Raw genomic sequence first — 25,518 nt, forward strand, 5'->3', positions numbered from 1 at the left:
CCCGGCAGAACAAACAGGCCTATCAGATAACAAACAGGCCTAATTGACAGAGCAGTGAAGCATAGAAAGTAGGAAGTTGAAATTTTTGCACTGAAGACAAGGAAAATTCAGCTTCAGACACTCAAAACTCAGCATTGTAGCTGCTTTACTCTAAATACATGGCTCCCATAAATACATAAATAAATAACATATCAAAATACATTGAAGTTGGACTGGAATAGAAGAAAAACAACATAAATAGAATTGGTGCAGGAGAAAATGTTTCAGGTTCTCGCTTCCATGAACTCAACATTCTCCGAGTCTCAGTGATAAAAAGGAATAAAAAAGAAGTATGCAACTCTCAAGTCCGATAATGATTGTCCCTGTACAAAAGTTCGACAATCAATGGCAACTAGTGAATTATTGTATACTGTCAATTCCTCAAGGTAGAATCATCAATTTTCCACGAGGAGAGGACCGGCTCCTTCTGAATTCAGGCATTGATGTGTTGCTGCCTTCTTTTAGATAGCGGACCACACCGTGTGGGAGTTTGTTTTCATGTTTCCCAGCCAGCAAGGGTTCTACTGCCTGCACTAGTCCTCTGAACAAAAATAAAAAATACCGGTATTAATGCTAGCAAATGAAGAAACTAGTTTTAACTGACATCCATGCAGTTCTATAACAAGAGTGAGATTTTTCATCCCCCAAGAGTAAAAAGATTTTTGCCAAACCTTGGTTCAAGATTCTGGGAATTCCTTGAGAAGTTGTGAAGCTTTTTCACCCTCAAAGCACCCTGGAAAGTTGACCCAACAAGTCCATGCTCGTTTTCTGGCTCAGAAAAGTCACTTTTTCTAGCCTCTTCCATCTTTCCACTAGAATCCGTATCAGAAAGTGATGTTGGAGCTACTTCAGATTTCTGGATCTTAACTGGCATTTGATACTTAGCTTTAGCCTTATTCTCAGGCTTGTTTTTCCTAACACCACCTTGCCTTACATTAAGAGCATGCTTAAACTGCTCCTCTTCATGTTCTGGGTGAACTTTCCTTGAGTTGATCCTCTGGAGGCTGTAGAACACATCAGAGATGTTATCCTGCTTAGGCGGCTCGAGCAAAGCTGTAGATCCTCTTGAGCTGTTTTCTGTCGATGGATTTGATGATGTTGTGGCAAAGGATTTATTCATGGCTATTCTAGCTGGAAACTGTAGTTTCATGATTGGTTGGTCATCAGCTGGGTCAAGCTTGATCCTGCTTTTAATTAGAGCCCCTCTATCAGTGGATAATGATCTCCTAACAGGAGGGGATGGTGACCTTGGCTTTCCAGAGCTTGCTAATTTTTCGTCAGCTAGAAAAGGCATCTTTGGGACCAGCTCTTTGTCTGTGAAAGCAGAGGGAAACCGCAACCTCCTCTGCTTACCTGAAGAACAGCTTCTAGCCTGAAAATAGAAGTTTTTCACGAAAATATAGAGATGAAGCATCTGCTTATTTCAATATTGTTTTACGACTGTCTAGAAACCACATGAAAAAAGAAATCATTTGATCCCTAGGTCATACATGTGATGAGTCTATAATATCTGAAGAAAGTGCAATATCAATTCTGTATCACCATTTTTATCATGATTGCCTTTCGTTTTTATCAGCATTGGCTCCAAACTGAGATTTTATGTACTTCAAAATGCTACAGATTACAGAGTGGGTGTTGGGAATACCTCAGAGCTTCTAGTGTCATCAATGGGTCGCTGACAGACTTCAGGCTTCAAGCTGGCATTACTACCATATCTAGGCATTCGGAAAGGTGAAACTACTCTTGGTTTTTGTGCTTCCGTGGTGCTTCGGGTGTTTGCACCTTTCAGTTGTTCCAATTCAGCTTCTTTCCTCTCCATTGTCAGTTTAAGGTTTGAAATCTGAATAGATAGAAAATGACTTATCAAGTCACTTTACAATGAAAACAAGTCAAAAGAGAACCAAACGAGAGAGTTACAGAATATAAACCTCTTCTTTAAGATCTCGGATTTCACCAGTTTCTTTGTTAGATCGAGCTGCCCCAAGTTCTATGGAGGAGACCCTCTCTGCAAACTTGAGTGTGCTAATTGTTTCTCCAATAGCATTAACTTCAGGATTTATATGTACAAACATCAATGTTTTCGCTTGCCCGCCTATAAAAATTGAAATCATATGAGCAATGAAATAAGCAATAGATTCATGATAATGAAATAAGCAATTCAATCTGGAGGGGAATAAAGAAGTTGCAACTGTTACAGATTTGTGTGCACTTGAAAAGATCTTCTAAGACAAAAAATCAATCTAACCAAATCACTCCAACCCTTGGTGCCACTGGACTATCTAATTGTTCAAAATCCAGGGAAAACATCATGCATTCCCTTATGTATGGAATTCTGAGAGGACTTAGGAGGTTCAAATGTTTTTTTTTTTTTTTTCTTTTTTCATTTTTCAATTTCACCAGTGCAATTTAAAAAAGTAAACTTCATCTGTGCACAGCCATATGCATATGAGTTTGCATCGAACCAATATTTGAAGATTAGAAACGAACTTAAATCACTTGCTTAACATATTACCTAAAGAATCTTGCAATACTTGAGTAAGTTTGCTGTTCCTATAAGGAATATGTGGACTCTTTTGAGCAAGAGCAGAGATGACATCTCCAAGTGCTGAAAGAGATCTATTTATATGTTGGGCTTCTTTCAGTCTTTCACCAACGGCCTCAGATTTATCTACTCTCTCACTTCCTGCCAGATCAACTAGATGGAGGCAGCCCCTAAGAATGGATCCAGAAACCAACTCCTTTCCCTGGACATGAACTGTTAACACACTGCAGAAGCATTGAAAAACCCGTGAACAGTTCATAAAAACCATTGGTCAGTAATGAACATGAAAGAGAATATTAATTTAGAGAAAAAGACTACCTATGAGAACGGCTACTTCGCTCATTTAAAGCAGTAGCACCCACAGCACGATTCCTTTGGCCAATTCTCATCAACTCAAGAACATCTTGAGTACATGTAACTGGAAGTAAACTTGCGTCAGGTACATTAAGGCCATTCAATTGAGAATTGTTCCGGATATCTAATGTGCAGGTAGTTAAGGAATTGAAATAAATATGTGAAGTTGATTCCTCCAAGAAGAATGTCAAGCTTATATCAGACAAGGGAAATATATGGAAGACTATCAAGTTATCTAGTTATTCACTTAGCAAAAAGAGGGGAAAAAAAAAAGAAAGAAAAAAACCCAAAGAAAGTGAATCTTGAAAAGATATCTTCTGTTAGAGCCATCACTGACTAATAGATCTCTGACTTGTTCGTTGTATATCTCAATCATTTGGACTCCAACTTCATATTCTATGGCATCCACCCTTGCTTTTGAGATTTGGAATAAGTCACGCAGAGCCCGATAATTTACGCCCCATGTCTCCTGAGTTGTTAAATCAGGTCCACTCTGTAAAGATGAAGGATAAATGAGATTCTGCTCTTAAATAGATGCTAAGAAAATTAATCTCTTCTCAAATTTCCCAAATTATGACCGTCTAATCCCTAGAATACCATGTTTTTTCCTTTTCTTGTTCCCATGATTTCTTCGTTGTCATTTTCTTTTCTTCAGTTTGGCAGGTGACCAGTGCTCTTTTTTGGTTGTGGTAGGGTAGGGTTAACACCATCAAAAGCATCCACATCTAGGATACTGCATGGATTGAGGTCCTAAGAACAGAATCTACCGGACCTAACCAAACAGAATGCAAGAGGCTTAAAATTGTTGTGATTTGATAAGTGATTCTGATGGTAGACTCATGCAGTGAATTCAAGGTTGTGGGGATAATCCAAAACTCTGAAACCACATAAACTCCTAATAGTATTGTTTATAATTAATGTTTGGCGTATCTCATACTACATATTTTGACAAATGTACAAGGAAATTTATGAAAACTGAAGAGCATTTGTTACTACCATTGTGTATGTCTTCCCTGAGCCTGTCTGCCCATATGCAAAAATGCAAACATTAAAACCATCTAGAACAGATCTGACCAATGGTTGAGTGTCTTCATATATTTGCTCTGCAAGCACCAACATGAAAAAAAATTAAAAATAATAATAATCATCATGAGTGATTTCTAGAAAACACTCATATTATGTACCCTACAAGGTACATAATATACATCATACACTTATATATGACAGTGAACTCAAAAGTGTTATGTCTTTCTGGTATAATACTGTGACCTTTTTAGCAAAGCCAAGACCTTATTCTTTCCTCTTCTTCCTGGTTTCTCTAAAAGGGAAATCTCAATCTTGAAGATTGTGGTTGAAATTAATCGATATTAATTTCTTAACTAAAGCTCTGCTGCAATTCACAAAACTTTGAAACAATCCCTCTACTTTCACAAAGTAAACTATAAGCTCAATAAAAGCCACCTTTAAGAAAGAGAGCATACCTTGTGTCACATTTGTCCCAAAAACTTTGTTGAATGAAAACACCTTTCTCGCATCTTTTCCTTGCCTGAGAGGATTGACAATCATGATATTTCCATTTTCTCCAATATATTCTACTGTAGACTGCCCATTTGATTGACCTGGTAAGAAGGGCCTCACCCTACAGTAAACCCTTATGGTTCCTGTAAGAAAGTAGTTCCCATTGATTAGATTCATCTTTCATAACATGCATAAATCTTTGAGACGAACAACATATCAGGGAATCTACCTTTCAGGTCTTGAACTTGATTGTAAAGCAGGCGGTTCTCCTCTAAAACCTTCTGATAGGAAGACCCAGCTACCTCAAGTCCTTTAACATGGTACACTGAGGCATCAAACAGTCTAAAGATTATCTAAAGGTATAACCTGAAGTGTTTTAAACAAACATAAAAACAACTAACTGAATTGTTTTTCCTTTCAACCACAGTTATAAACTCAAATTAGAACAAAGACTAGGTTCTCACCAAGTCTTCTAAGTTCTTCATCCCAGTTGGATTGAATCTGTTTAACTTCTAGTTTTGTCTCATGAAAAAATGATTTTAGCTCCTGAAAGATATTCAACAGAAGAGAACAGTATGGTACTGTAAGGTAAGAATGGCATGTTTGCATATCAAAATTGCAGTTAGTGGGGAAAGCCATGTGAGAATGAAATAAATGGTTTGCAATAAGAAAGACAAAGGTAGCTATCAGGTAGAGCATCTGCCAGTGTATCATTTGAATGCCATGTACATTGTGCTGGTCTCATCAAGGCATCAGTCAACTGTTGCTAATTATAGTGTCCCTCTTATCTCCTATCACTAAAGATTGCCATCCTAACTTTTACTTAACATTGGCATTTTGCCATTTACTATCTTCTTGCATTATAGCAGTGAGAACCTCAACTAATAATCTTATCGTATGAGTTCCTTAATTACTTCTTTTTGAAATTCAATTACCAAGAAAATCCATTAGTTTGGGCCTTGATACAAGGTTGCAGGAGGGGTTGTGGTTGTGGAAAAAGGAACTGGTCATATGCTTAAGCAGCATGTCAAGCAGAAGGATTAATAAATTTCGAGTTGATCACCATACCTGGACCTGTCTCTGATGGAGATTGATTAGTTGTGCGTGATCAGCAGACAGATTATTGCTATGCCTGATAACCTCTCGTTTCCCTCCACAGATGCAGAATTTGGAGAGATCACTCAATGCCAAACTATTTTTCTGATCAAGATATTGTGTAATGGCTTCTAGGAATTCATGTTTTGATAGAGGAATAGTGTCACCTTTCAGAATTTTCTTCAAAATCATTCCAAGCTGTAGACAATGGTCAAGAGAGAAAGTAAATTACTTCTAAATGGATTGATGATTCTGAGAAATTTGAACTCATGCAGAAAAAAAAATGTATGGGTGTACTTTCTACCTGATTGTACTGAGAAACAATTTGCCCTGAAAAATCCTCAACTACCTTCCTGAGCAAAGTATCAATGACCTTCAGATTTTGAAAAATGAGAAAGTATTAGATCCCATAAGAGTAGAGAAACTCTGTTAGTAGGTAAAAAAAGAAAAAGAGAAAAAAAAAATCAAGTAATAGTCATTCTGAAAATGGCAAAATAATTTTCATAAGCATTCCTTTGAGATCATCGTATGACATTCTGGAAAGGGCAGAATTATTTTCATAAGCATTCTTTTGAGATCATTGTATAACATTCTGGAAAGGGCAGAATTATTTTCATAAGCATCCTTTTGGAGCATTGCATCAGATGCCCCATGTCTGTTTCAGATGATATACATCCATGCTAAATAAATTTTAGCAGTCCTCATAACAAATGTTTACAACTGTTCTAGAGTTAACAGATTTTCATGTGTTCACATAAATTTTGATTTTTCTGTTATTTCATTTTTATTGATGTTGAAATTAGAAAATAACATCAATCAAATGAGTGTGCTTATAGTAGATTAAATAATAAACAGAATGGATCTTACCTACCATTTCATTCAAAGGCCAGTCTTCAATTCCATTCTTGTCAGTAAGATAAGCCTGTAGAAGTCCAAGACCAAAACGATCAAACAGAAATGTCAGAGCATCAGCTGCTTTGGATCCTTCTGTTGAGACCTCACTAGAAAGATGGAGATATTCTAATAGCTGCTCATATTGAGACGATTCAGATTCATCCAATGACTCATCAGCACTTTCACTGCCAACCAAGGAGGATGGTGATTCCTTCGGGAGGGATGTGATCCTTACGGTCCCCCCATACCTCCAAACCCCAATTCCCCCTGCTTGCCTCCACTCATAATAGCCTTTCAGACAGAGAATGCAATCAACAACTTTACTTGATGAGCCTCCCTGCAAATCCGAAGTATCGTTAAATTCAATAAATGTTACCAAAAAGAACCAGAATGGTAAAAAAGATTTCCCTATAGCAACAGAAAATTCAGGATTTCAAAATATATAAATGATTTAAGAAGTTGCTGACTATGCTGCAAACTGGTAAGCATGTAAATAAGATTAAGCAACCAAACCTAACGAAGTGTAGAAAATTCTGTGATGAGTATCATCTCGTTTCATTCAACTCTACATGTATTCCTGTTCTAATCAGCAAAATGGCTCCATTTATCATTTGGGAAAAGTAAATTGAGAATTGTATTGGAAACTCAATTGTTGTTCTTGCAGCAAAAGATTGTAAACTACTTTGTAGCCAACAAATATGCACTCTGAGGGAACATTATCTAGTGCAATTGTAAAGGTTCTTGTTGACTTTGAAGATTGCTTAGTGCAAAAAAAGCCAAAGATTAGGACCATGTCCAACTCACCACTCCATTCAGTTAATACAATGTAAATACTTCAGATAATAAGGTGGCAGTCATAATTATTATCACCTAAATTTGTGAGCATATGAACACGATGCTTTTCCCGATTTCACTTTCCACAGAAACAAACAATGAACAATGCAATTGCATATTATCAAATACTTGCCAATAATGGTCATGATAATATTATGAACTAATGCGAAATTGCAGCAGATACAAATTATGCAGGAAGATGAAAGTTGAATTGCTAACAGAGCAAACCTTCTCCAAATCGGAAGCTTCGAAAGTCAAGAGCTTCATGGCTCCAACAGCAACCAGAAAATTCCTCATGTTCTCAAAGTACTGAATTGCAGACTGGGCAGCAGCTTCAGTGGACTGGACAGCGATGATGGGGTTCTCCACCACCTGAATCAACAAAAGAAGAGAAACCCAGTTGAGAAACCAGTTTTTCTTTTGTTGGGGCAAGGAAAGGGATGGAGAATAGGGAATCGATGGTGGAAATAGAACCTTGAGAACAGCGCCAGGATTGACTTTGTTGAGGACATTGCAAAGAATGAGGCCATTGCGGAGAGCGAGACAGAAGTCTTCTTCTGATGGGTCTTTGGGCAGTGCTGCCCATGCACCCTGGTCCATCTGCCTCAGCCATTCCGCTGCTTGGTACCTCCTTGAAGCTGAAAATCAAACGACCCAAGATACAGAGAGAGTTGTAGTTCAGAGAGTAACTGTCGGCAAAAGATAATGAACCACTGGATTGATTGACCTTTTTTTTTTTTTTTTTTCTGAAAATTGGTATAGAAATTTGCTCGTTAGGACATTTCTCAAAACAGTTTTTGGTAAACATTGGACAATTTTAAGGAATGTGAGTAAGACTCGGTTTGATGATAATATTTGAGAGACACCGTGGAGGAAGACGAGACAATGCGGGAAACAATGACAGAGAAACACACGGAGAAGAATAAAAATTGAATTTCAATAGTTTTTTTTTTTTACACACTCTAAATATTTTTTTTCCTCTTCTTAGTCTTCTACACTACCAATGAATGAAAGGTTTGGAGTACCTAATTTGTAGATAATCTTTATTTTACTGATCAATATTTTTCTTGTCAAATTAAACAAGAAAAATATAAGATTCATTTCCTTGTATTTATTTTTTATTTTTATATTTTCTCTGTCAAATTAAATACTATAATATAAAATGTATCCTCTTTTCTTTTCTCAAATATTTGATACAGAAGCAACCCAAATTTTAGAATTATTAAGTTGAGAGAAGAAACAGAGCAGGGTAGCTATGCCCATATAGGTGGTGGGTGAATTCATACTCATTACTGTTATCATTTAAGTATTAAACAAAAGGCACATCTTTAATGTTCTTCACCCACATACCCATATATACGAATGGAGTTTTTGTGATAGTCATGCTTTTATGGCATGCTCTTGTTGGGTCCTTTCTTCATGGTTACGCAAAGTTGAAAATTAAAAGGCCTTTTTGAGATAACACCAAGCGTTAGGAGAAGGATTACATTTGGTCATGAGGGGAAATGGAAAAAGGGAAAAAGGAAAAGTTCTCAATTTTCCTAGTTTTTATTTATTTATTATTATTATCACCAATGGCTTTTCAATTTTTTTTTTTATAATTTTGAAAATTATAAAAGTGTTTTTCAAAAACAATTTGCAACACATGGAACAATTCAAACATTTGGTTTATAAAATTGTTTTTCAAAAACAAAATTCCAAATCCTACTCAAGCATGCAACGTTCTAAAATCATCCTCATTTGCACCCACCATTGGCTTTTTTGCTTTTGAATATTTTACTGTAGACCCTTTTCATCATTATTGGTTATTCTAGGAGGGGAAAGTCCTCGAAACACCTAATAGTAAAAACACTCCCTGACCCACCACTCCAAATTTGACCCACAATACCATGAATGATGGGGGCACTAATACCATTTTTTAAATCTTCCCAAATGATTACCTACAACATCAAATCTGATCCAATCATTAAATTTCCTTCTTAATATTCAAATATGTGTTAGTTACACACACTGATGTTACCACATTTCAATTCAATTCCTGAGTAACCTCAACAAGATACATCAATGAAATCAATACCAGACATCAATCCACCATAAACTACACAAATATCTTAAATAATAAATACAATTATTTGATTAAAAAAAATCTAAAGTTATATTTACAATTTCAAGAAAATAAGGACGATATTTCTGTCTAATTAAGCTTATATTTAAGATTATTATTATTTTGGCACAAATATTCCTATTTAATATGTGAATTAAATATTTTCTTAAAAAATATTGAAATTTTAAAAGCCAGATCACTCTCCTATTTTGTGTTTATTTTTTTATTTTTTTATTTTTTATTTTTTTTACAATATATTTCTATTTCCTATGAAGCTGGAGGTGGAGGATAATAAATGTTTTGAGGAAGCAGAGCATAAGGAATGGTATTAATAAAAAAATTAATTAAAAAAAAAGAAGAAAAGCAAATACCTGCTTCTTCAGCTTTTCTATGAGCCAATTCATGATCATTGATGATCTCTTCAACATAGCCGGCAGCCTCATTGTTGGAAGCCAAGCTCTTCAATCCTCTCAAACTCTTCCCCGGAGACGTGAAAATTGAATTACAGTTAGTCTCTTGCGGCATCTTCTCTTCCTCAACAATACTCCTCACAATTCTATGAAAAACAACCCTGCGAATCGAAAAATCATAATCACAGTTACATACTGCGAAGGGAAACGACGTCGCTCCTCTTTGAGCTTTGGTTGTTTGAAGTTTGAAGAAGCTTAAACAAAAGCAAAAGCACGTGTAGAAGAAGAAGAGCAGCAGCGACCTGCATATCCGATATCTCACCTGAGGAGCTCCGGCGAGTGTATGGCGGAAATGAGAGTGGAGTAGAGTAGATCCAATCTCACACAGAGAGACGGGAAGGTGAAATAGGATTCTCGTGTGTCGTGAATGAGCATTCAAATTTTCCATACAAGACTCTCAATAAATGAGAGTTCTCCTGTCACGGAGTGATGACGGGAGGTTAGGAACATGACGGAGATGGAGAGACGGCGGTTTTGTTAGAGGCCACGTGGCGGGACGTGAAGGGTCAAAGGGGAGGTGACAAGTGTTTGACTGTGGGACCGTTGGATTGTAGGAATGGAGAGCAGGATCTGGGCATGATCATAGGGCTTGTGCTTTATAAAGTATTTGGAGTATCATCATTTTTATGCCCCTCTTTTTCTGGTGCTCCTTGATCCATGGATGGACTCCTTGATGCCTCATTACCCTCAAATGCCATCATCAATTTTATTCCAAATTTTATAATAAATAACCCGAGAAAAAGTTACAATCAATCATATAGACGTGTTTTAAAACTGTAAATTTCCATTCAACTCGAAATGAACGATATGTCTTGAAATACTAAAGAAAGCAATAAAGAAATTTAATGAAAATTGATTGGATATTTTGTGGACGGTACGTGAGGACTGAGCAGTGGCAGAGGATTGGACTGCAGCCTGCAGGGGTGAGGTGGGAGGCCATTAGAGCATAATACAAACACAAGAGCTACTCATTCCCAGGAAAATGTTTCCCAGTCATTTTACAACCGTTTTTAATTTTGATGAAGGTTAAGAACATGAGAATCATCATCCATGGGAATGGTAGGCAAAAGGGGAAAAGAAAAACAGTAAAAAAAAAAGTATACGTTGTGGGGAGGTGGGGGGGCTTTGAAATGAACAGAGGGGCAAAGTCCAAGTCCAAGTCCAAAGTGTTGAACTACCTGTTTTCGAACGTTGGATCCTGCAATTTTAAATGATGGCAGAGGTGAGCTTTCCATGTTTCTTTAATGGTCTTGTAGCCCATTAAATGGACCACCACATAGAGAAGGTTCCCTTCTTTCCCTTCCTTTTTCTCTTTCTCTTTCTCTTTCTCTTTCTCACTCTACCTATAACCGAAGGGTTAGTAGAGAGAGAAAGCTTGTCCTATAAGCGCATGGAAGAGATTTGGTCAATGCCCATCTTGTTAGTAGCATATTTTACCCAATAATTTAACCTTGGATTTGCAGCATATATGCATACAAATAGACCTTTTATAACTATTGCCTTGAAAATATTTGGACCACCCAGCTGCATGGAAGCCGGTTCTTCAGAAGCCCATTCAACTATGGACAAAAGGGAAAGGGAAGATTGAAAAAACAAAGAAAGGGTTTTATTGGTAGGAGTTGAATGGATTCATTGAGACGTTATATTAAGATTAGCAAGGTTAAAGGTATCAAAATCATGTGGGGTAGTGGGAGAGGAGTATCTTGATAGAATGGAAAAGGTAAGATTAGTGGTGAAAGAAAGTGAATGTGGGGATTGCGAAGGAAGTTTCAGGTAACTAAAGGCACTAGGAAAAAGGAAAAAGAGGGGGATGTCTAAATATTGAATTAAGGCATGGGGTTGATAAGTGTGGAATGCAAAGAGTCATTACTTGGAGAGGATTATATTGTTGCATTAGGGGACATTATAATTTGGGTCCCCTCTCCCTTTTTATCATTCACGCATGCTCCTTTGTGTAGAATGTGTGTGGCTTGCTAGCAATGACTACTACTACCTCTCAAAAATTGCCTTGATGTTGTTGATTCCCATTAGGTGGCAATTCATGTTGGTAAACCGCGTTCATATAGTGTGAAAATCTAGGTATTTTACTGTATAATTCAACCCAAACCTGATACAAATAATAATCATATCTAAAATATAAAGTCAAATACTACATATTTATAATAGGGAGAATTATATTTTGGGTCCAGTTAGGTCCAAAAATTGACCAAAGATCCATATATTATACACATTTAAACCCAAAACCTAAATAAAGTGTAAAAATTAAGTTGAAGGATATTAGCCTTCATTAACCCCTAAAATACCCTCAACCATTACATAGACACATAGTGAGTGTAAGTTTCAATTTTTTGTTTTTTTTTTTTGTTTTTTTTTCCCTTTTCTATTCCTAATTAAATATTACTCATTTCTAACATTTTATTTTTGTTTTTTTTTTCTTTTTTAAAGAAATTGAATTTTTTTACTCTTATTATAAGTAAGGATAAAAAATTTTCATATAAAATTTAATGGATAATCAATTAATGAAATTTAATTCTTTTTATTATTTTCATACAAAAAATAGTACTAAATAAGGTTTTCAAATTTTATTTTTAAAAATAGTTTTCATTTTTTAATTAAATTTTTTTCAAAAAAAAAAAATATAAATCATATTACCATTTTTTAAGAAAGTATTTTTTTTAAATAGTTTTTGAACTTAATTTTTGTTTATTTATAATTTAAAATAGAAAATAATACTGATTTTCAATTATTTATATAATAATAAAATTTTAAAAACGATGAAAAATCTAAATTGTTAAAATAAAATTATTGTGGTTGCATGAATAGTGGTGCAATAAAGACCAAAAAAGCTTATGTGAAACGTCAATGGGTATTTTGATCTTTTGATATTCTATATTATTTCCATCAATTATGTAAGTTATATGGACCAAACCTTAATTTTTGAGCTCAGCTGGACCCAAAACACAATTGTCCCATTATAGGGAGAAAAAAAACATACCATATAGCCCATTTAATAATCAAATCATTCTATTTAATAATCAAGTTAAATCTTGCATCTATTAATATGATTAATGTTTCAACTAAATATATTTATGATTCAATCGACTTATTTATTTAAAAAAAAAATTAAAATGAGTCAAATATAGATTAAATAGTTTAAAAATATAATTAAGTTAACAACAAAATTATTAGACAAATCAATTCAAGTCAAACTCGTGCTATGTAGGTCCACACAAAAATTATTTATTTATTAAATGGATTATGTAGGTCGACACGAATTTGACTCAAACTTATTTATATTAACTCAAATCCGCAAAAAGCGTGTTGGGTTCATTGTTGTGTCGGTGAATTGCATCAAACTTTGTCACCATTGATTCCCACTATTAACAAATAGTACAATCTTTCTAAATTTGGTTTTAGGTATAATGAATTGGATAGAATCACTATGGATAACAACTACGTGGGTTTAGGATAGATCACTCTATCTCAAGCTTGACCCGTTCCATTTATGTGAACCTATTCACATCTCTATCCCAATAAAATATTTAAACTACATAGGAGAGAATTCTCATACCTCTCACACCATTTCTTTATTTCAATTTTTAAAATTTTAAAATTTTTTATTCATATTAAAATAAACAATTTTATAAAAAAATAAATATTATGAATTTTGTAACCTATTTTATTTAAGAAGCATTTTTTTTAGTTTATATGTGTTGAGAAGAGAAATAAAATAAAATATAAACAAAATTATTTTTAAATTTAATTATATATAATTAGAACTAGGTGAGGGTGAGGGGAAGACAATATTTGAAACTCCCTTGAAGTCACCCTAGGTTTTAAAAAATTAAATTGAATCCATTCTTAACTCGTTCATCTTTATCCCAAACCAGCTTATAAAGGATGGGAGTGAATCTATTAAAAAAAAACATCTTATTGTCATCCCTATCATTGCATCGTGAAGTGGTAAAGAGCGGCAGCAAAACACAACATTTTGCTGGTTTGCAGAGAAGAGAATGGTGGGGCTTCCACATGGAGAGGCAAAAGAACTAAGCATTTTGACACCACTTTTAAGCAGAAAGATATACTAGACTAATTTTATTTTAAGCTAAGGATAATGCAAAAACATGGAAAAAAAAAATCAATGGAGAGACCATACTCACAGATGGTTTCCTGATTCAAAGTGTGGGCTCATCCATATCCACTGCCATACTCTGCCAAGGGACAACTTGCGGGTGCAATTGCAAGCAGAGCCACTCAAAGGTCCAACAGAGAAAAGGATGCTCTCAGGGCAAGGCTTCAGGATTTCATTGTGATCTTTTCTAGTAGAGACAGGACTGGCTAGCAATTCTTGATATGACTTGAAAACGACATTAAATTATGGGGTTAGAGTTAAAAAGGATAATTGTATTTGTATTGTCAATTCATTTTATCATGTTTGCTAGTTGAAGACTTCAATCCAAATACATCACCCCTTTTAATCCTTCTCGTCTTCATATATACCATGATGCCTCATTTCATATGTACTTATTTCAAATAAATTTATAAAGGACAATTAAAAGCATTATAACTTCTTCTACTAAAAATCACATTGTTACGTGTTGGTTGAGCTTGGGTATATTTTAATAATTTGATCAAAGAAATAAAATCATGAAAGTACAAGATTTCATGATCAAATTTTCTAGTACAAATGAAATGCCAACTTGAACACCCGTGCCTCTCGTGAGCTTGTTTTTAATAATTAATAAATTAATGAAAGGAACAAGATTATGGAAAAGGAAGGGTGGTGGTTATTTCGAATGAACCTTCCTTTTTTCTATTCCCATCATTTTATTACGAAAAAAAATCATATATGACACCCAAGAAATTGATAATATAATCAATCTAATGCATAACATTACCATTTTCCTTTTCATTGTAATTCATTCCGTTGTGATAGAGTTGCTTCAATCGTTTTACTTGATAGAGAAATTCTTTCTCATTGTAATGAAGTCCTTTGTATCTTCTTCAACTAGACAATGAATGGAGGGGGCTTTGGATGAAAAGATTATCTCAAATGGAACAAATAATAGCCGGCCTAAAATATTTGGAAGCCTATGTTCCGAGTGGTCTGTCCAGCTACCTTCCATCATAAGCTTAAAACATGTTTCCATTCTTTCAATGTCATATCCTGCTTTGATGCCACAGATCTAGCTTTAGGTTAGAGTCTAAGGTCATAATTCATGCTGGTGGGTCGTGTTTATATCATATCAATATTCAGATACTCGACTAAATAGGTTAATCCAAACATGATACGCATAATAATCGAATTAAAACCTCGAACCCAAACACAACCTAATTATTATATGGGTTAATTACTAAACCAGTAATAAGTCATTAAAATCAACATAAACCCAAACACGACCTAATTGTTATATGGGTTTTTTACCAAACCAATAATAAGTCATTATGCTCAACCTAAACTTACGAAAACAAATCAAATTCAAATAACAATGGCTACCACCCTACTTAAGTCAATAAAGTTGGCTAAATTGGACTTTTCATTTCCGAGATAGATGGCAATTACTTTAAGCTCGGGCATTCCATAGGCTCCCTTTCTTATAAATTAATAATGGACACAAAATTAATTATAAAAACAGGGAAGCCTTTAACCTCCTATTAAAGAAAGAGGAACAAACTTCTCTGGAACACTTACATGTAGATAATATGAAGCTAAGAAATAACTATTATCTACTAAACTAAATAAAAATCTCTCCCCTATTGGAAAGCTAATCACCCTGTCAGCCCTAAAACATAAACTAATGATTTGGTCCTATGTGGAATGGAAAAGCTAATCATCCTGTCGACCTTAAAACATACAAACTAATGATTTGGGCCTATGTTGAATCGGGATTTAATTCTTTCAAAATAAAAAGGGCAGTTAGATCAACAAGGGGAAACAGAGGATGCCGGACTGCAATAACATTGCATTAACTTTTCCTTCTCTACATTATCTCAAATCTGTGCGGGGTAAAGACCCGCAACAGTTGTAACTGTAATTTCTGTTAAGTACTTCCTGTAAGAGAAAACGAAAACAAGTTGAAGAAAGAAGAAAGAAAAAAAGGTGTGCCAAGTGGCAGTGGTCGTGTATGGACTACTAATAATGACGCCTCCAGAATAGCATACTTTTCTGCGTGACTCCTCCAGAATTACATACTTTTCTGCATTGTCATCACGGGTAACTCCAATATGCACATGTAGCTCATTCACAGTATCTCAACCACTTAACAGAAGAGCCTTCTTCGCTGCAACAAGTATTCTCACCATTGTAAGAATTCATTGTAAAAATGGCTGTATGAACTATTAGTGGATGCATCAAATATGTTTTAACAAACATTTGGGACCTTTAAAGCTTAGTTACAGCACATGCCTTTTTTTTTTTTTCACTTTACTTTTTAAATGGAGCTCGGGTTTTCAATACTAGCAGTATGACTATTTCTATTTCTATTGCCTCAATATCCTCCCCATATTTTGATTTTCTGGTGGTACATAAATTAGCATTAATACTACTCCCACACAAAGGACACCCTGAGGCATAATAGAATGCCTTGGCCGATGCACAAATTTATAGAATCTAAGGCCGAAAAACAAACAAAATGACAGACAAAAAATGGAAAACGAAAAACAAAAGGGAGGGGAAAAAATAACAAATGGAAAACAAAAGATGAAAAAAAAAAACAAAAAAAAACATGTTGAGTGAGAATTCTCAGTCGACAAAGGGGAAGTTTTGCAAAGCGACTTACTCGAAACTTAGACTGTCGTAAATTCTCCAGAAGCTCAGCAATCTCAAGTTCCTTCATCACTGTAGCATGAAGTACCTGTAACAAACATTGATCATAAGGAGGTTACAAATCAATACATTTAAATGTCAAAATTTTCAAATATCTCAGACAGTAAGAACGAGGCTTACTCTCTTTGTTTTCTCAAGGTCAAACTCAACAGACTTGATTCTATCCAAAGATTCAAGAAGAATTTGCTCCTTTTCAAAAGGAATTTCAGCAGGCTTGTTCCTAAGTTCCTCAAATTTTTTCTCTATGCTCTGAAGGCGCTGTATACATGGAAGGATAGGGTCTTCTTTGTAGACAGTTTCGTCAGCTCCTGAACAGCTGTTTCGGTTGTCTTCCATCACATTAGATGGATAAATGCTGCTCTGCCTTCTCCAAAATTCAAAGGGAAAACTATGTATAAATGCAACCAGCCTAACCAGGAAAGATATCAGCATTCTTGCCAAAAACCAAAAATTCCTGTTCTCCACCTTTTCCTTGACAGTATTGGACCTTCGGTTGACTGGAATACCTAAAAAAGACAGGAATTTCATGAATAAATCCTAAAGATAGAAGTGGTAAGGGAACATTTAGCAACCATGTGGTTAGTATCTATATGTACTCAAATACTGTTACAAAAAATGGTAGATCTTGCGCATCCTAAATCTAAAAGAAAAAGGAATTCTGTAACATAATGATGTTCAAGAGATACCTCCTGAATTTGATATTTTCACACTAGAAGAATTTCCCATATCATTAAGCGATTGGCCCTGAGTATGTCCCACTTCCTGATCGTAGCCAGTAGCTTCATCAACCAGACCAAAATGATCATCACAGCTGTAATAGAAATTTGGATCTGATGCCCTGGCCTGCATAAGTAACAGTTTCTATATCATACACATAAGCACAGAATATCCACATTAGAAATCATGTCACAATATGATACACCCTTGTGTGCATATTAGATTTCAGAAATTCACATTGTGCATGGTGTATGGGCTCCACAAGAAGTAAATTTCAGAAACAAATCTGAGTTGAAGGTACAAGAACTCACTTCTTCATGAACAGGGGTCAATCGTGGAAATGAAGAGCTCCTTTGTCCTGTTGGAGAACAAGGATCATCAACATCTGATCCTGATTCTACTGTCATTGTATCACTACCTCTCCCCTGATAACACAAAATAATTAACAAGCATCCTATACCACATCAATATATTGCTGATCAAGAAAACTAAAAGTTACCTTCAGAGGGCGTATCTGAATATAAGATTCGAGTTTCTGTTGGTCATTAACTATTCTGGTGATTTGCCTCACAAATGTTGCTTCCGCATTATGCACAAGCTACAAATTAGAAAAAACTTAAATGAGAATCAATTTGGCCAACCTCCAGATAAACCAGCTCAACCTAAGATTCAAGGCTGCCAAAATTTCTTGCAAAGGAATGGAATCAATACACACTACAAGCAAAAGCCACTCCAACACAGAGGACTCCTACCTTCATTATTTCAGGATCATTCCATGGACCTTTATTAGACCTCAGGCACCCACCATCAGCAGCACATGTGCAAGAGCCACCCAAGAAGTCAGGCAGTTGACTGAACAAGAAGGGGAAAAAATGAAGAAAAATGCACGGAGCTAATAGAATTAGAAATCAAAATGAAGTATTAACAAAACAGAATGAGTGTGAAACACAAACCTTGAGTCAATGACTTCCAGAAGTTTACATAAGAATTTGGGCTCCAGCACCTGAAATTAACCAAATGAACATAGAGCCAGTTAATCCTGAGTAAAAAAATGCAAAATGATATTTAGGCGTAAAGTAACTCATTTACCTGTATCTTTGATATTGTCTTTGGATCAAGGAACTTTTGTGCAGCAGGCCAAAGCATCTTCTTGAAACCAGGACCAGCATTGACAACAAACATTCGATGTAGTGTCTGTAAATGCATGTGACAATAATAATTATTATCATTTTTAGTAGAGATGGTGAACAATTAAAAACAAATACAACAGTAAAAGAAATAACATGAAAAGAGAAGGCAGTCAAGGCACCTCAGGGTAGTAATTATTGTCTATCTTAGCCATGGCAGCCACAAGATTTGCAGCAGTTCGAGTAAAATTTTTCATACCCTGTAATGACATTAGTAGTCAATTGGCTGAAACAATTCTGCAAATAGGCAGTTGTAACTAACAGAATCAACCAGCCACAGAAAGGGCAAGAAACACTCTCAATGTTCCATTAGCAAACAAAAAGTCAGTTATTTTTCCCCGATACTATATCAACAGCATAATCTAGCAAAGGCTATAATGAGGCTGGTTTTATGAGGCACATATGTCATTACTAGTTTACAATTGAAAGGCATACACAAACATGTACTTGAATCAATAATGAATTTATAAAAGCATTTGAGAAGGAGAAACTTTTTAAAAGGCACAAAATTAAGATAGAGAACCAAATTCACTTTGCGTAAAGGCTGTTTGCAAGAGGTTGACATACCAAGCCTTGTACATCTAATATCGTTGTTGTCGAACAGATCCGTCTCTTTGCTGCAATTGAACAAGCAGGGAATTTCTCAAGTAGAGCCTTTTCAAACTCTTGGACATGGTACTTTAAGTAGCGATCTATTGTGGTGATACGCATAAGCCTACTGGGGTGAGCTTTCCCAAGTCTCTCAATGTAAACTGGCCTTCCTTCCTTATCAACTCCATGGTATCCTTGAGGGTAGTATTGTAAGACATCCTCCAGCTCTTTGAATTCAAAGTCCTTCATTTCAATTATACAGTGTTAGGATTAGGCAATATAATGTTCAGAAAACAAAAACATTTCTCATAAATCATACATTGTAGAAAAGCCAAGAGCAGTACAACTCAGATGCTACTGAAGTACAGACCAAGTTGATATTAAGAACTTATCAACTTGACCATTCATCTTCAATACCATAATTAATATTGATTAATTATCATGCCTAGTTAGAACTATTAAAGAATATGGTCACTCACAACCCTAAGCACTCTAAACAATGAATACCTGCAGAATATGATGCATTCATGACATACTGCTATAGTTTTGTAAATACACTGGCACTGCTATTGGCATATACTGATTTTATTACCTCCAGAATTGTGTCTGTTCCATATTCCTTTCTCCAATAAAGCATTTCTTCCCACATCTGGCTCGTTCTTTCAATGTTAAATTCTCTAGCTTTCAAGAATCTACACACAAGAAAAATAAAGACCAAGAAGTCAAGGTTAAATCAGCGGCAGCAAATGCCAGCATACATACACACCCATCCCTCCTTAGCTATAAAGGCAGGAAGAAATGTAACAGTGCAATCATACGGCAGATTAGCTTATATCAAATACCACACAAGCAAACAATTACTGCTATGTTACGTAACATGCTCAGTCTTTACACATTCTTCACTAAAAGTTTAATTGACTTAAGCAGGTGGTTTGGATACCCACAAGAACTGAAGCAGTGCATTCTATTTTATGAACTATTTCAACAAAAGTTGAACTAAATTGAAAAATCTTCATAATGAAAGTTAAAAAGAGGTTACTAATTTAAACCCTGCACACATAACGATGTAAATGATAACAAGACATAGTGGAGGTCATTTCAAATCCGATCTGACACACAATGCTTTCATCCTAGTTTGGCAAAACATTTGGGAACCCAATAAAAATATCTGAATTGGCAATTTATGAAGCGGAGAGCCAAATAACCAAGCCAATTTGTGCAAAAGGTCCCATATCAGTATTCTGAAAGTTACCTCAGCAAAGTATGATAGTCATCATGCCTAGGTGGCAACAAATCCTTGTCAAGGAGTTTTTGACGCAATTCATGAACGGCACTCTCCTCTTTTGCATCTCGTACATCCTCTATGGAAACAGAAGGAACTCTGTAGTCTATTTTCCTTTTTCCTCGTTTCTTAAGAGAATGAGTAAACTTATTCGAAGCATTTATTGCCTTCTTCTTGAGATGGGCAATTTTTGATCTCCGTCTCTCATCTTCTGAGTTCTCCAAATCTGATCTTCTTTCTCTTATTTCATCTTGAGCCCCCAGTCCTTCTTCTAGTCCTTAACAACAAAATAAAAGTAATTAACTACAACATATTCATAAGCCGTACCACTTCAGGATTCAGAACAATTTTAAATTTTATCAACTGTTCTCAATTCCTAAGTAGACCCAAACATCATATACCCACAAATTTTAAGTCTGGTAAATGACATAGGCATCCAAGAGACTAGTGTACATACCTGACATTTCAATATTTAACCTCAAGCTTCAGGGAAAGAAATGAGACCCGGGGCAAGCTCATAGAAATCCAGGATGCTCTACATCATAAAAAAACAGAAGTGATTTAAGTATTCTAATGTAACTCACTTGATGCAATATGCATGAAAAGTATAAGTAATATCCACTAAAGGGGATATGGATGCAATCTCCAGTTACGTTCTGTAAAACCCTTTTGGCTGTGTTTGTTTAGGATGAAAGTACTGGAAAGCAAAGGAAATTACCTATTTTTCTACCAAGTTACACTTTTCCAACACTTGAATAGCAAAAGTACAAGACTATTAGGCCCTTTTTTTCATGTATCTTCTCTGAATTGTTTCCTTCAAATTCAGCATGACACTTAAAAAGTTCATGAGGAAGACATTGTTTTCACTTTCCTCTTAACTCCCACACTAACCAAATGGAGACATCAAGATTTGATAAATCCATTCCAAGACTTGAAAAAATAACAGATCTGGAGCTCCTAAATCCACATACAGGCTACAAAGACAAATTTCTTCAGGAGTTGCTTGAAAGCAGACTACAATTTATCATCCTTCTCTAGGGAGTTCCTGTATCATTTCTCAAGCTTGCGACACCTCTACAAGCAAAAGACAGAAAATGAAAGAAACGGAAAACCCAACTCAATCTCAAAGGAAAACCTACAAAACTATAGCAGACAAAGCGTTTCAAAAGAGTTAAAGTCAGAGCATCCGAACCATCACCACCCGCTTTCATACCACGAAACCCCTCAAAAAACCGTAAGTGCATTAAATGTCAACAATGCCAGTAAACAAACGGCCAGATCTCTAGCCAAAACTCCACACAAGTCAGTTCTCCAAAATGCAAACCTACCGACTCCTCCACAACCCCAAACCAAAATTCCAAAACCAAAATAAAAAAACACATAAACATTAAAAAAATAAATAAATAAAAGCATAAAGTTACCTTCCCGAAACCCTAGCTCCAGAGCTCGATCCCAACCAGTAGCACACCACGGAGAAAGAGCCGCCACAAACACAAAGACAGCAACCAGAGAGAACGCAAAAAAATCAAAACAAAATCAGCAAAAAGAAGAAAAACGAGAATCGAATGAGCCGGGAAAATCGTGAAATTTTCCCGAGAAAACTTCACGGAAGATCTAGCTCTCCTTTTTTCTCACTCCTCACACTTTCTCTCGAAATTGTGAAGGTTCCAGCGAAGAGAGAGAGAGAGAAAGAGAGCCTCCGCTTTGCTTCGCTTATTTGTCACCGTTGTCTATAAAGTTTTTGCATACGTGTCCCTCCTTTTTCTTTTTTTAATTAAAATTAAGAAATACGAAACCGCTGACGGTAACCGAGAATGGGCAGAGAGGTTGAGCCGTAAATGATCCGATAACTTAACGGCGTCTTTATTTTTACCGCTGCCCGCTCCAGTAGCTGTTCTCAGATTCTTAACAAAAGTGGAATTCTGTTCGGATTACCGCCAGAGGCCACTGTGCTATGGTGCTACTGTTCTTACACAGCCGACACGTGGAGAAACTCTGGTTCTTGGATTTGAAGGTTAATTAATGATGTGGGGAGGATCCTAGAATGATGGAGGGACAGAGTTAGTTGTTGGTAGTTTAATTGTTGGTTGTGGTCACAGGCCCATTATTGTTTTTGGCACGATTTTAAAAATATATTCATTTAATGTACAAAAATCCTAAATAAATAAATATATATATTTTTTTTTATAATTCAAAATTTATAAATAAAATAGTAAAAAATCTATCCTTACCCTTTTTCATCTCCACCCTCTTAACATTGAAACTTTGGGTGATAGATGGTTCAATTAGGACTATTCTTCCTTATAAAAGTGTTCAAGTTGACAACGGCACTTTAATGGAAAGACTAAAAGAGGCTTTGAATATTTGGAATTTGTATGAAAATATAACACTTTCTAGCAGGATTATATTTGTTTATTTATGTTTTGAAAGCGTTGGATATTATTGAATAGGAGAAGACTAAAATACCCACTTGTCTAATATTGATTTGAGTAGAGCATTTTTTTTGCGTGGATATTTTAGGGTTATTTTGGTAAAAGCCTTTTGTGTATGACATTTTTATTGATAGTATTTTAAAAATTGCTTTCATGGAGAAACAATTAATATTTTGATATTTAGAAATAATTTATATAGCAAAAAAATGGTGATTTTTTTTTTTAAAAAAACACTTGTTAACTAAAAAATCATTGCAAATAATTTTTTAGATTTTTAAAAATAATTTTTTAAATTGTATTAAATATGATATTATATTTGAGAATCATCATATTTAAATAAAAACAATTCTTTAATAATTTTTTTGGATAATTTTAACATATAATAAAAATGATTTTTAAAAAACATCAAAATATCTGTTAATATATTTTTGATATATCCGATATAATCGATATCCGTGATTTTGTTAAAGACTCATGAAAAAAATCATTAGTTGCTCTCAGACGGAGTCTTAAACCATAGTGAATTTTAAAATGATGAAATGGGGAATAATTAAGTTGGTGGGATTGTGGAAGGAGTCGAAGTTGTAATGATTTGAACAAGAAGATTTGGTTATGAAGAGGATCCTAAATCATAGGGTAGAAGAGGTTGGACTTTGACCGAGGGGAAAGGTGGGAGAGTTTGGAAGAAAAGTGAAGGAACTTTGCATGAGATGCAAGGCATGGCATGATGATGAGGATGTAGATAGATGGAAAAATTTTACAACTGAAGAGAAGTGTTCCATCAAAGTGATGCAAAAATGGCTGGTACAAGTGCCACAGAACAGTCCAACCTTTTGCTGTGTATCAAATCAAACAAATTAGGTGACGATGGCACCACGTACCCTCAGAGTCTGAGAGTCCCAGGCCATGGAACCCTGCCATTTATTTATAAGTTATAACTCGGTAAAAAAGCTGTTTCCCCTCTGGTTCAATAAATTTGTCAAAGCTCATTTAAGGCATCAATTCCATTCAATGCCTCCCGATCTCATTCCCTCTCTCTCCTTCATCTTTCACATCATACACCAATAACTCCCACCACTTCACAAACTAAAAATGAAGCCTCTTTTTTTGTTTTTTTAGGGATGTATCTCCCGCTCTTCCTTACAAAGTATCTCAAGGTTATAATTATAAAATAAATTATATGAATAAAAAGATTATAAAATAAATTCGAGGTTATGAGAAAGAAGGATAAATATTTTGCAAAACGAAAGAATTTTAGAAAGAGGAGAAGCATGTATAGTTAAATGACCAATTTTTAAAAAATTTAAATTTATAGGATTTGAATTTAATATATATATCATGCTACTTAACACCCTCCTTCGTATACGGCTTGTACTCCTTAACACGTATCATAAATTGGGAGAGAGGCTCGTGCTTCTTAACACCTATCATAAATTTGTAAATTAAGAGGAGAAATATGTCATGTGGCCACTTTGCACGTGACGAGTATCATAAAATTGCAAATTAGGAGAAAAGATATCAAAGAATTGTAAATGGGAGGACAAAAATAAATGAGAGGAACAAACATGTAAATTATGAAAAAGGCAACTCGAATTCATGACATTCCTTAAAATCAAGATCTGATGCCAAATTGAACGATGGATTTGAACTACAATGTTCCTTAGCACATGTATTTTTTTTTTTATGATATATTTAAATGGTTTTTTTATTGGTGTATTTAGACATAATTGATACTAAAATGATGTTTTCCTTTTATACGCAACAGAAGTAATATAATTAATTGAACAATATTAAAATTTAGATAATTGTATTGAAGAATTTTATCTCTCAACAATCTCTCCCGAGCATAAATATCTTCAATTTGTGGCTATTACTTCTGTTTGATTAGATGGGAGAATCGATTCTGTTTGATTAGATGGTAGGATTCTTTGAAATAAACAGATTTGGACATTGTTGGAAAATATCTTATGATCATCAAAGTGTTTGACAATATTTCATTATATTCCATAGAAAATATTTTGGGTTCATGGAGGATAGTTCAAAAGCAGCCTCCTTTCTTACACTGATTTCCTACGAAGCAACAGCCTTAAAAGCTACTTTTAAGCAAGATAAATCGTTTTCACTTTGCAAGAATTATCTCCAGTTGAAGCCATGGCATGGGCAGCACATGAGAAAAGGAGTGCCCAAAAGGAGAAGCTTCATTCTAAACCCCAACGTGACCATGAAATCAGTACTTTTGATACAGCCTTTTTTCTGACAGTTCTTTTTAGATTTTTTAGAGGGAGATACTCAAGGAGGAAGGATCACGGGAGGATAATGACAGGGAGAGGGAATTTTCATGAGAAGGGAGTAGTGAAGATGATATTGGCAAAATGCATAGCATGATACACATCCAAATATTGCATATTAGAACGTATTGATCAAAAACAAAGGAAAAGGTCTGAGGAATGGTGTGATGTAGGGAGGGAAGAAGGCGACCATACGGGGAAGAAGGCAGCGTCGGTAGATGCGTCGCTTTCCGACACAATTACACACAGGCAAGGGCACCGCATAGGCCATAGGCCATAGGCCATAGGCCTCCACCATATACCTCCGGTTGCTGCAGTCTCAGGTCGCCATCATTATCCCTCTCT

General features: G+C 35.3%; 2 protein-coding genes across 4 annotated transcripts; both read right to left on the bottom strand.

Moving 5' to 3' along the window:
• Positions 1–99: 99 nt before the first annotated feature.
• On the bottom strand, positions 100–14,129 carry LOC117909556 (kinesin-like protein KIN-14F). 3 transcript variants are annotated; one of them, XM_034823600.1, is made up of 18 exons: positions 14,011–14,129; positions 9,752–9,951; positions 7,751–7,914; positions 7,505–7,648; positions 6,420–6,779; positions 5,853–5,921; positions 5,522–5,746; positions 4,918–4,999; positions 4,683–4,778; positions 4,417–4,596; positions 3,932–4,038; positions 3,250–3,428; positions 2,900–3,064; positions 2,552–2,805; positions 1,968–2,131; positions 1,685–1,879; positions 711–1,411; positions 100–580 (listed from the first exon to the last, which is right to left on the bottom strand). In XM_034823600.1, exons 1-18 carry the CDS (start codon positions 14,040–14,042, stop codon positions 421–423), a joined length of 3,477 nt encoding a protein of 1,158 aa, XP_034679491.1. In that variant the 5' UTR covers positions 14,043–14,129; the 3' UTR covers positions 100–420. The 3 variants fall into 3 exon arrangements, with proteins under 3 accessions (XP_034679491.1, XP_034679489.1, XP_034679490.1); XM_034823598.1 differs by lacking the exon at positions 14,011–14,129 and adding an exon at positions 10,093–10,250; XM_034823599.1 differs by lacking the exon at positions 14,011–14,129 and adding an exon at positions 10,113–10,243.
• Positions 14,130–15,791: 1,662 nt separating this feature from the next.
• Positions 15,792–22,152, bottom strand: LOC117909215 (phosphatidylinositol/phosphatidylcholine transfer protein SFH13). The gene is made up of 15 exons (XM_034823157.1): positions 21,875–22,152; positions 20,911–20,988; positions 20,424–20,730; positions 19,764–19,863; positions 19,148–19,414; positions 18,703–18,780; positions 18,483–18,587; positions 18,347–18,396; positions 18,146–18,245; positions 17,893–17,991; positions 17,705–17,818; positions 17,363–17,519; positions 16,797–17,182; positions 16,630–16,704; positions 15,792–16,131 (listed from the first exon to the last, which is right to left on the bottom strand). Exons 2-15 carry the CDS (start codon positions 20,915–20,917, stop codon positions 16,111–16,113), a joined length of 1,866 nt encoding a protein of 621 aa, XP_034679048.1. The 5' UTR covers positions 20,918–20,988; positions 21,875–22,152; the 3' UTR covers positions 15,792–16,110.
• Between the last annotated feature and the right edge of the window lie 3,366 nt (positions 22,153–25,518).

This window comes from Vitis riparia, chromosome 19 (assembly GCF_004353265.1).
Source record: "Vitis riparia cultivar Riparia Gloire de Montpellier isolate 1030 chromosome 19, EGFV_Vit.rip_1.0, whole genome shotgun sequence".
Lineage (NCBI taxonomy): Eukaryota > Viridiplantae > Streptophyta > Magnoliopsida > Vitales > Vitaceae > Vitis > Vitis riparia.